The 12,073-nt window shown below is 35.0% G+C and overlaps 1 protein-coding gene across 2 annotated transcripts in view; it reads right to left on the reverse strand.

Moving 5' to 3' along the window:
• The window catches only part of LOC136825001 (uncharacterized), a 41,712-nt gene that overhangs the window by 25,832 nt on the left and 3,807 nt on the right, over positions 1-12,073 (reverse strand). Inside the window, exon 1 of one of the 2 annotated variants that reach the window (XM_067080997.1) lies at positions 1,877-1,955. The exons of the other annotated variant lie outside the window; for it this stretch is intronic. Within the exon in view, the coding sequence (XP_066937098.1) occupies positions 1,877-1,921 (45 nt within the window). The 5' untranslated portion in view covers positions 1,922-1,955. Of the gene's footprint in view, positions 1-1,876; positions 1,956-12,073 lie in introns of those variants that run through there. 2 annotated transcript variants of the gene reach the window in all.

Genomic DNA, 12,073 nt, shown 5'->3' on the forward strand with positions numbered 1-12,073 from the left:
CAAAGGAAATAATACGCTTGCCGAACGAATTCCTAATCTCTATGAGAGAGAGAGAGAGAAATTTTAACTCCAGCGATACAAAAAAATTGCTGGGTAACCCACATGGGTTCTAAATGTGCCTAACTAAAATTCCGAGATGACAGATTGTCTGGATAACACAGGGAGGAAATACATGCACTATTTCCTTTTCATCACTTCGAAGTTCACTTTTCATGTTATTAATTAGCCTATCATGATGTTTGACCAACATAAATCTTATCACATTCTTTGCAAGGAATACTGTATACAGTATTGCTTGGACTGGGCAGGCTATTCTTAATTAGTTTATTCTCAAAATATTATCATATGTAAATACTAAGTTACTATTAATTTTCATCCTAATTTCATTCCTGCAGTGCCCATTTTAAAAACTATTGATATTAACTTAATATTTAAATATAATACTATTTTGAGAAATAAATTAATTAAGAATAGCGCACCCAATTCAAACAATATTGTATCCAGTATTCCTTGCAAAGAATGTAATAAGATTTATATTGGTCAAACATCAAAAGGACTAAAAGTGAGAAGCTCCCAACACAAATATGCCATTTCAAGACGCTTATCAAATAATGGCATTGCAGTTCATTGGCTTAAGACAGGCTATGTGATGAACTGGGATAAGTCAACGATAATCTACAAGGTCAACAATCACTGGAAAAAGAATCTGCTAGAAACTCTGTTTATTGAAGTTACGTCCACCAGGAATGTTAATCTCCACCATGGATTATCCCTTGATGCTTTGTCCCTATCTTTTTTGTTTCAAGAACATGCTGCCCACATTAACAAAATGTAACCCCGCCCCCCTTCTGTTTTGGTATATAGGGCTCTGTCAACTTCTTTTGTATTCAGAGTGAACTGGAAAATGTGGAATAAACTACGAAAGTACTTGTTCAAAGTCCCGGTTTTCACTCACCTTCTGACGTGGATTTGATAATATATATATAAATATATATATATATATATATATATATATATATATATATATATATATATATATATATATATATATATATATATATATATATAAATCGTCTCTCTTATGGGTTTTGCAAACTTTTGCATGATTTCTGATATTGGAACGCTCAGGGCTGGGGAGCTTACTTCCTGTACGAAAATTTATTCCACGATGAGAATTGATTCTGACTCTCAGTGACCTCTTCGTAGATTCCACATGTCCCAGAGTTACACTTTGGGAAGGGATATTCATATATTACATTAGAGGTCAAGACGGGACATAACCGATCTTTATACTTAAAGAAAGACCCAGTGGTTAAGATAAATGTAGAAATTGGCCTGTTTCCTCAGTCAACCTGTGATTTGATGTCGCTCTTGGTGTTCACCTGCCTGCACCTTGGTTGTATATATATATATTAAAGATAAAATCCACGAAGGAAAGGGAAACACTGGAGTACTGCGAGGCCTTTCGACTCTTTCGTCCTTTACTTAGCAGACTCTAAGTAAAGGACGAAAGAGTCGAAAGGCCTCGCAGTACCCCAGTGTTTCCCTTTCCTTCGTGAATTTTATCTTTATTTATATATTCATCACGTTCCATGTTTTCGTGATTCAGTTATACATATATGTATATATATATATATATATATATATATATATATATATATATATATATATATATATATATATATATATATATATATATATATATATACATACGTACATCTATATGTATGTATCTTTGTGTGTAGACACACACACACACATACATATACTATATATATATATATATATATATATATATATATATATATATATATATATATATATATATATATATATATATATATATATATATAATATCTATATGAAGTATGCTCACAAGAATGTATCCACACGGACGATGAACCGAACAGAATGAGGTCATGCACCCGACTAACCAACTGAGGCACCTAAGAAGCCAGTCCCCCTGATAATGTGCAAATCGCTCCAAGGCGATTGGTTTTACGAAAGCTTTCCCTCATGTTCCTCGTATCTATGGCTATCTTCATTCTTTCCTGCGTAACTACTGTTGATTTTAACTTAAGCTGATTTCACACTTTTGTTTTAATTTTTACTTGCATGACTGTTTTGTTCGGCAGTTAAGTTGTAAATCCCTCTGCCGGGTAAGAAAAGTTGTAGGATTTCATTTCAAGAAAAAAAAAGTAAAATTATTTATTTTTTATGGCTATTGTATTTCAAACTTGGTCTCTACTTTTCTCGTAATTTTGGTTAATGACAGATTTGATTATGTAATTTAAACAAATTAGCCGACAATAAACACAAAACAGTTAATTATTAGAAAAATGTTATATTCTGCAGATAATGCTCAGATTAAGTGACGCATGTCTGCGGAGAAATGTGGACCCTTTTAAGTTCTTTGGGCTCTGACCTATAAGAGGAGTGTGTTCAGTTATAGCATAAAAATTCCCATGAAGCTATATGAAAACTCGACATCTGTAGAATATGTATTGGGATATATATATTATATATATATATATATATATATATATATATATATATATATATATATATATATATATATACATATACATATATGCATATATATATATATATATATATATATATATATATATATAAATATATATATACATATATATGCATATATATATATATATATATATATATATATATATATATATATATATATATATATATATATATATATATATATATATGAATTTTTGTCACTTATCCACGCATGATTTTTTTATTCACCAAAAATAGCCCACAAATACCGTTGAACACTGAAGTCATTACACCTTGGAAATAGCTTACATCCAAACGGAATGAAATTTATAATGCTTCTGCCCGGCCTGCATTCGAACCTGGCCTCTGCTTGAATTCTGGTTGGGGTAGCAGTTCCCTTTGGGTACAAGTTATTCCCAAGATACAGTGAATTAAGCATTTGACTATTTTTGGCTATAAATAAAAATCACGAGTATTCAAGAGACAAAAATTCATAGTTAGTCAATTGTTACAAACTTACCAATCAACTACCACGATGGAGATGTGTTGATGTCGATTCTGAACACAGAACCTGAATTCCACAAGATTCCCTACAGCAGAGTCGATATTAACTTATATCTCTCCCGATAGCCGATTGATCAAAGTTTACCGTTTATCGTTGTTTCTCAACCAAAGTCCCGGGTTCGAATCCTGGATGGGGCAGGGGGATTTATCAGTCATAAGGAACAGTCAGTTCTACACTCGCACTATTCAAGTTTGCGGCGTTCATTCTTGGTATTAGAGTTAATCAGGAAACTAAAATAAGCATTTTTGCCAAATATTGTTGTACTTTTTAGGTGATTCTGCAGATGATGAGAAGTGTTTCTACTGTTATTATTATTATTATTATTATTATTATTATTATTATTATTATTATTATTATTATTATTATTATTATTATTATTATTAAAAGCCTCCATTATGGAGCACGCCAGAAGACATTGAACGCCCATAAACAAATTTTCACAGAACAATTATATCGTTGAATAACTAGAATTCATGATATAGGTAAGCATCACTCATGAAATACAAAAAAAATATGAACGAGAAAGTGATCATTAAACGCTAAAATAAAGAGGCAAGGTAAAACGTAACAAAGTGTTCCCTCCCACAAGGAAATTCTGAACTGAGAATGTGAAAAGCCACAGTACAGAGGTTCTTTGGTCACCAACTCAGAAGCACAGGTATGCCAATCAACTGAGCAAAACACAAACTACGACTGTCTATCAGTAACTTGACTTGTGCGTGGTTTATCCCTCTCTTTTTCAGTAAATTATTGATATGGCTATTTGTCTGTCCGTCCGCACTTTTTCTGTCCTTTTGCGCTGTCATGCAAGTACGGTACCCCTCATGCTAATGTGCTTTGATCTTTTTATTTTTGGTCACAATGATCAATAACTCTCACACTTGTTCTTTGTTTCCCCGGGTTTACAAGAGTCAACATCCGTTAGGCTATCTTCCTCATTTCAAAAAGGAATAATAATAATAATAATAATAATAATAATAATAATAATAATAATAATAATAATAATAACAGCGCACATAGTGAGAAAATTGATGGACTCCTCGAATCTTAAAAGCTACTGAGGCTAGGGGGCTGGAAATTGGTATGTTGATCATCCACCCTCCAATCATCAAACATACCAAATTGCACCCCTCTAGCCTCAGTAGTTTTTATTCTATTTAAGGTTGAAGTTAGCCATCATCGTGCGTCTGGCACCGCTATAGGTACCAAAAACACAGGCCACCACCGGGCCGTGGCTTAGAGTTTCATTCAGCATTATACGCTGTGCAGGAAACTCGATTGCGCCAAAGAAACTGCGGCGCATTTTCACTCGCTTTCTTTTGCTCATAATAAGACATGGAACAGTAGGTCTTCGCTTAAAACGACCAGCAACGGCCATTCGCGTATAACGTACAGTAATGATTACTGGGGGATTAGTCTTTCATTATTCAAACAGTTTTTTCAGAATCACAAATACCACGTGAGGTTAGCACTGTTACACACACACACACACACACATATATACTGTATATGTGTGTGTGTGTGAGTACGTTATACGCGAATGACCGTTGCTGTTCGTTTTAAGCGAAGACCTACTGTCCCATGCCTTATTATAAGCAAAAGAAAGTAAGTAAAAAATGCGCCGAAGTTTCTTCGGCGCAATCGAGTTTTCTGTACAGCGTATAATGCTGTATGAAACTCTCAGCCACGGCTGCGTGCGTGTGCGCGCGAGCGCTCATGTGGGTGCATGTGCGCGAAAAGTTGTGGGACTAGATAATGGGTCATGTACGGAGCATGAATGGACTGGCGTATACGCATGATATAGGAGTGATGAAATAAACTGCAGAAACGAGTGAAGGGCTTTGAAAGTCTTTCCAGTTTGAGATTAAATTTACTGTCATCGTTGTAAACGGTAAAGATAGCAGATTATGGAGGGTGAAGCAAGGAAGGGAGCATGGCAGGTGTAGAAAACTGAGAAGACATGGAGCTTCTGCGGCGGCTAAGAGTAAAATATGAAGGTATTTATTAGGCTAACTCAAGTTTACAGTAGTGTTCTTTTGGCACTGTATGAGAATGAACGAAAATGTTTGAAGCTGATGAACTGAACTGGTTGCGAGGTATCGTGGTGTACCAAAAACTGGGACAGTGAGAACTGTAATTTGGTAAAAAAGATGAAAGGATGAATCTAAGTATTTTGAGATGGATTGGTCACGAGGAAAGAATGTAGGAGAACAGGGTAGTAGCCTAAAGAGTATAACTTTCAAGTGTTGGGAGGAAGAGGAGATGAAGACCCTGAGAGTTCTGTACAGGTAGCATGAAAGAAGTTCTAGAAAGTTAAAGCCTTAATATCTAAGATCCACGAGAACATACATATATATATATATATATATATATATATATATATATATATATATATATATATATATATATATATATATATATATATATCGCTGTTCCCTCATAAAGTGTACCCAGTATTTTTCAATGGGTTTTCTTTTTTTCCTGCATTGACATCATGACCAGTGATATAAATCTTACAGTAAAACGAAGGGTAATTTCCAGTTGGTCTACTACACAACTTTTCCCATAGTCGAAGGATACTCATATGACTTAGTGAATAACAGATAATTCACCAGCAGCAACTTCGTGAGCGTAACATGGCAGAGACAGAAAGGAAGAGTGAAGCGGCTCTACTGAGAGCCCTTTATAGGAAACACCGATAAAAACCGAAAAAAAAGTAACCATGAGAACAGTCTCGGAATTCTGTGGCCTAGAGGTGAAAAGCTGAGGCCGGCCGACATAACGTAGCAGCATCAGAGGCAACTTTTATCTAGAAATTTGTTGCTCGCTTGAAATACACCACGGAGACAAATGTTCCTGAAAGAAATCAGTGGAGCTGTGTGATTTAAAGCATTGAGCACCAAATGGGAAAGGCCCTCTGGGAATGCAATGTTAAAAAGATATGTGTCAAGAAACACATCTATGGCCAGTTGTGCCTACATTACAGAAAAGGAAAAAGTGCCTTTTCACCTGTCTCAGCGCCCGTCATGGAGGGGCCCCCTTTATCACACTAAATAAGATGAATGACTGAGGTTTATGTTCCTTTTATCACCGTTAATTCAAGATTATCACCGTTAATTTACGATGTAAACGATCAGTTTGGCGCTGAAACAGAATTCGTTATCAGCTTTCTAGAAGCATTCTGGGATCTGGAAACGGCAGACACGAGCAGTGAGCGAAAGCAAAAGCAAATATCAAGATTCTTAGAGCTCTTCTGATGACTACAGTCGTAATCAATAGTATTTAATCAAAGCAGCCATTCCACCTTATTGACTGATATTGTTTCTTTTTTATTTCGTTTCTTGCGCAGCCTGAACTATGAATTTAATCCACCTCGGTGTATACATATTCTGTCTGAATTACAGGGCCTCGGATTAGTCAGTCACTTGCAAGGATAGAGTTTATTTTCAGTTACAAGGAGTAATGGTAATAGCTCGTAGCCTATTATATTTTAGTTTTTGCACGATGCTTTGAATAGGCGATTGACGACAAAGGTTTTTCAAAAGAGAACCCCTCAGATATGCAACGATATGAACTTTAGAATAAGATATGAAACCTTTAGATAACGGCGAAGGCAAGCGTAATGAACGTGGTCATGGGGTCCTTAGGCATTCCAATCATATGTTGTGATGATTTGTGTCAGTCAGACACGCTCCGTGTTCTTGCTGGCAATGTCAAGTAATTACCATTGATTGATGGCCTTTTTGCCGTATGCCCGCCTTTTCCTTTTGAAGGGGATGGTTTACGGAAATTACAGGGACTAATATGCCGACGATACTTGGTATTTCTTAATGGCAACCCATCCAAGCATTTACCAGAACTAATGTTACTTAACGTATTAGTAGGAAAGCCAACAGAGCAGCAAATATTTTGTTGCCGTCGACTGATAATTGACGTGATATTACAACAGCACACACTTCAGAAGTACAATCAACATTTTCAATAATATTTGGACACATGTTGATTGAAGTATCAAAACTTAAATGAAAACAAAATATGACCCCGGTACTGTTCATGAATCAAACTTGTGCGAGAAAAATATACAGAATCCAGAACTGGCGTTGTTAAAGAATGTCCAGTTAACAAGTACATTTGAGCAACATTAGAATCAGTAAAAATGGTACGTACTCGAAACTGGGCGTCTTTTTATCGGAATACAGCACATAAAATATCAGCAGTAACAAAATCGCCTAAGTGTATGACGGAGAGGGCGCTATGAAACGCAATTCGTGAAAAAGAACAAACGCTGATTATTCAGAGACCAAGGGAAAGAATAAACCCCCATACTTCGAATAATTCTTTCAATCCACGTCTCTGAAATGTGACATTATTAACTTTATGTAAGTTTGTGTTTGTCGGCATCCATCGAGAGTTAGATGGTTGAATTAGCGGAAAGCGATGAAATAAAGTAGGAATCAGTAGTTCGGTGAAGTTCACCATCTGGAATGAAGCAGGCATGACTCAACGTATAAGACAACATTGTATATCAGGGCTAATTGCTCTTCGCCAGAATAGCCACCGATTTACAGACATGTGTGCAGTTTCCATTCGAGCTTGCAGCGCAAACCTTGAAACTATTTCCTGATCAAATGCAATCAGTCACTTGGTCTCAATAGCTAGGTTGTCAATAGACATCAAAAAGGAAATGAAATTGAAAAAGAAATAGATTATTCTCAGACAATCTATTCCTTTCTTGTGAAAGTCTATAGTTTTGTTCCAATGAACAATTGAGTTCTTGTTTACCTGAACATTTGGGATCTCTGCTTCTGTTTACTTGACTATGTGAGATCTCTCTCCTTCTTCTAACATGGGCAAATGAGACCTCGAATTTGCCTTCTTAAATGTATAGAAAATCTTTTCTTGGTTACCTCAGCAAATGGGGTCTTTCCTTTCTTAACTGAAAAAAGAGTTTCAATATTTTACTTAGTATGAGAGGTCTCAACCCCTGTTTACCAGATGAAATTGGATCTAAGCCTCTGTTAGAAACATAGAATGCTCAATCTTTTTCCTCTGAGTAATTAATTCTCTACTTTGATTTACTTTGTATATATGAGGTCTCTTCCTCTGTTTACCTAATCAAATGATATTTCTACTTCAAGTTACCTAAATATATATAGGAATTCCAATCTCTGGATGTCTGAATAAATGAGTTCTCTCTCTCTCTCGTTACCTGAGTAAAATGAATTATGACGTCTCTTTATCTCTTTATTTGAGCAAATGGAATTTCTATCGCTGTTTACCAGAATTCATTATGTCTATTTCTCTATTTACCTGAGCAGCAAATAGACTATCTCCCTCTCCTTACTGAATAATATTATGAGGTCTTTTTCCTTTTTTTATCTAAGCAAATGAAGTTTCTAACTGTATTTGCCTAAATATATAAGATCTCTTTCCCTCTTTTTATGAAGAAATGGAATTTTCGCTCCTATTTATCTGAATTTGTGAATTCTCTTTCTCTCTTTAACTGAGCAGCAGATGGAGTTTCTGGAGTTTCGTTGTCTTTTTCCCCGAGATGCAAATGGTCTGCTACCTCTGTTTATCCGAATAAATGAGACCTCTTCCTCTTTTTACCTGAGAAAATGGAATTTCTGTTGCTATTTACCTGAACTAATGTGGTCTCTTTCTCTCTTTCTACCTATGTTGACTGAATATATAAGGTCTTTTTCTGTTTACCCTGGCAAATGAAAATTCTACCTCTGTTTGCTGGGATATTTAATGTTTCTTTTCCTTTTTACCTGTGCATAGAATTTCTACTTATGTTTACCTGAACATATGAGGTCTTTTTCTCTTATTACTTGAATAAATGAGATTTCCACTTCTATTTACCTGGATATCTGATGCCTTTTTTTTTCTCTTTACCTTGGCAGAAAATAGAATTTCTACCATTTGTACCTGGACACATGAGTTCTTTTCCTCTTTGTACCCGAGCAAATGTATTGTAGATGGGCAAAATGTCTTTTTCTTGGGCAAATAGTTTCAAAAGTGAGACCGGTTGTTTTTCAAAACGTAACATGCTACATGACTGAATTATCTCCTATTAAAAACAATTGGACGTTCAGCCTTCTATTTATTTAAGAAAGCTAAAGAAAGAACCATGTCTTGCTTACAACTCGATTTTCATGGTGAAACCTAACATAGAATCCTTAGATCCTAGCCTTGATTTTTGCTTGAGTTGCAGGACAAATAGAATAAAATGGATGTTTATAGCTATGCTGCAGCACAAGTGAAAGACTGCACAAACAAAAAGATGAATAAGAATGTTTATTTCAACTGGAAACTAATTGATAAAAGGCGTTAGAGCGAACGCAAACTTTGTCATTTCAGTCCAAACGATAGGCAATTACTTGTTGCAGGGAACATATTGATTTTCCATTGTTTAAAGGTACCTGTTGCATAGAAATGTTTTTTAGTATACTGCAAATTACTTATGCCGTGTGCAGATAAAGACTGTTAACATGTATGTGCGCGCATACGCGCTTATTCGTGGGATGTGTGTGTGAATAAACTCGTCACTTCGTGTACCACATAATCATTCTATCGACATAAGCCTTAGTTTTCTTGTTACTGTATGTCCGTACTGTTTCATGCTTCCTTAATAGGTTTTTTGTCATTACGTCTCGGCTGTCAGCAATTCTACCATATGACATGCAACCCCACTTATATGTGGTAATTAACCTATGAAAAATTTTGAGGTGACACGTGGGGTTCTCTTTCTGGGCCAGCCGGTGGCCCCATGTTTCGTCAACTTTTGTACTGGCATCTGTTATTTTCCTGCTGATAAAAATTTGTAATCCAATAGCTCATAGAAAGAGACATTCTGGGGGTAACTCATTTAGTTTTGTTTCCTGAACAAAGACTAGACATTCTGGAGGTAACTCATTTAGTTTAGTTTCCTGGACAAAGACTAGACATTCTGGAGGTAACTCATTTAGTTTTGTTTCCTGAACAAAGACTAGACATTCTGGAGGTAACTCATTTAGTTTAGTTTCCTGGACAAAGACTAGACATTCTGGAGGTAACTCATTTAGTTTTGTTTCCTGAACAAAGACTAGACATTCTGGAGGTAACTCATTTAGTTTTGTTTCCTAAACAAAGAGTCGTTTTTCACGAACCAAATTGCCAGCCTTCTTCAGAATTTACGATTAAGCTAGAAAACTAGAATGCGCCATAAAAAATGAAATAAAACCTCAAATTCCTCCAACAACAATGGGTTCTATTCAGGCTTGCTGGTTTGGCCTTTGGGGATTCGGGTAAATGTAGAAACAACACGCATGCGGTTGGAACCAATCATTGATATAATAATTCTACTTGTACTAAGAGTGAGTTTGCACCTTTAACGTGCAAGTATGATTATCTAAAGAAATTTACACTGCTCCTTTCTTTCTCTTTGCTGTTGGTCAGTGTGACCCACGGATTCACGTGTATTTCAAAAAAAAAAAAAGTCCCCTCGAAGACGGAGCCAGGAGTTCAGCAATTGCTTCACTGTGACCAACATCCGATAATATTCCACTAAAGTCTCGGAGCCTTAGGATTTGTTGTTCTATCTTACAACTCTCCATGATGGTGTAAGATAAAGCAGCGTGCCCTGTACGTCACACTTCCTTGCAGCGTCCCGATCGCTCGATTTTTGTCTTTTACTTCTCAGCTCAACTTTTGCTCTCTTCATACTTAATATTCCAGCTTTTAGAAGCTTTTCTTGTTATAGTTTCCATATCTCGTTCAAGAACAAATCGCGTCAGTGGCCCTGGTAGTCGTGGCGGCAGATAATTCACAGTCAATCAGACTAAACAAAATCCTCCCGGGGAGTGCTGCCAGATTCTAGGACCATAGCTCGCTAGTCTCTAATAATAATAATAATAATAATAATAATAATAATAATAATAATAATAATAATAATATCTTATTCTGTGATTTACCACATAAAAATCCCTAACACAGACTATTAAGCAAAGCCGGGGCATTGAAGTTGTGTTGACTTTATTTCTCAATCTTATCTTTTTACCGCAAGGTTTTCATATTATACTGAAGATAACGAAAAGCTGATCCGCTAAAACCCAGCGCGAAATGTTTACATGACAATTCCTATCCCTTCTTGCCAAGCAGAAAGATTTTCCTAGATTGTGCCATGCAATTTGTATGTATCGTTACAGTCACTCGAATGCTACATTACGATCACTTGAATTTATCAAAATCTTCGTATTTGACTTGGACCTCTGTTTAGAATACACACACACACACACACACACACACACACACAGATATATATATATATATATATATATATATATATATATATATATATATATATATATATATATATATATATATATATATATATATATATATATTTATATATATATATATATATATATATATATATATATATATATATATATATATATATATATATATATATATATATATATATATATATATATATATATATATATATATATATATATATATATATATATATATATATATATATATAAATATACATATATTTTACATATGTACATTTTGTACCCTTTTTCGCCTTCATCGTGATTGTGGGTCAATTACTGGATTGACTTAGCAATTCATTCTTGAATTTACGTGTCATAAAGATGTTCCCACAGAAGATGCAACCTATGACAAAACTGTAATTGTTTATAAACATAAAGAGTTGATAATGCTCTGTTGTTCCATCAGTATTACCCCATTTAGCGATATTCTGGAATAACTTTTGCTAATTTAATTCAGTTTTCATCTTCCAAGCCAATCAGTTTTATCTATACTTGTTTTTCGGTTACAATGATTCACTCTTTATTTACAAGGCATTGCATGAAACTATGTGCATTACACGTGTTTAAATGGAGCCGCTGTTGAATTCATTCTTTGATATATATATTTGACCTGCCTCTCTTAATAAGTAATTCGGAAAGTTAAAGTAACACTGCTTTAATG

Source organism: Macrobrachium rosenbergii, chromosome 36, assembly GCF_040412425.1.
Source record: "Macrobrachium rosenbergii isolate ZJJX-2024 chromosome 36, ASM4041242v1, whole genome shotgun sequence".
NCBI lineage: Eukaryota > Metazoa > Arthropoda > Malacostraca > Decapoda > Palaemonidae > Macrobrachium > Macrobrachium rosenbergii.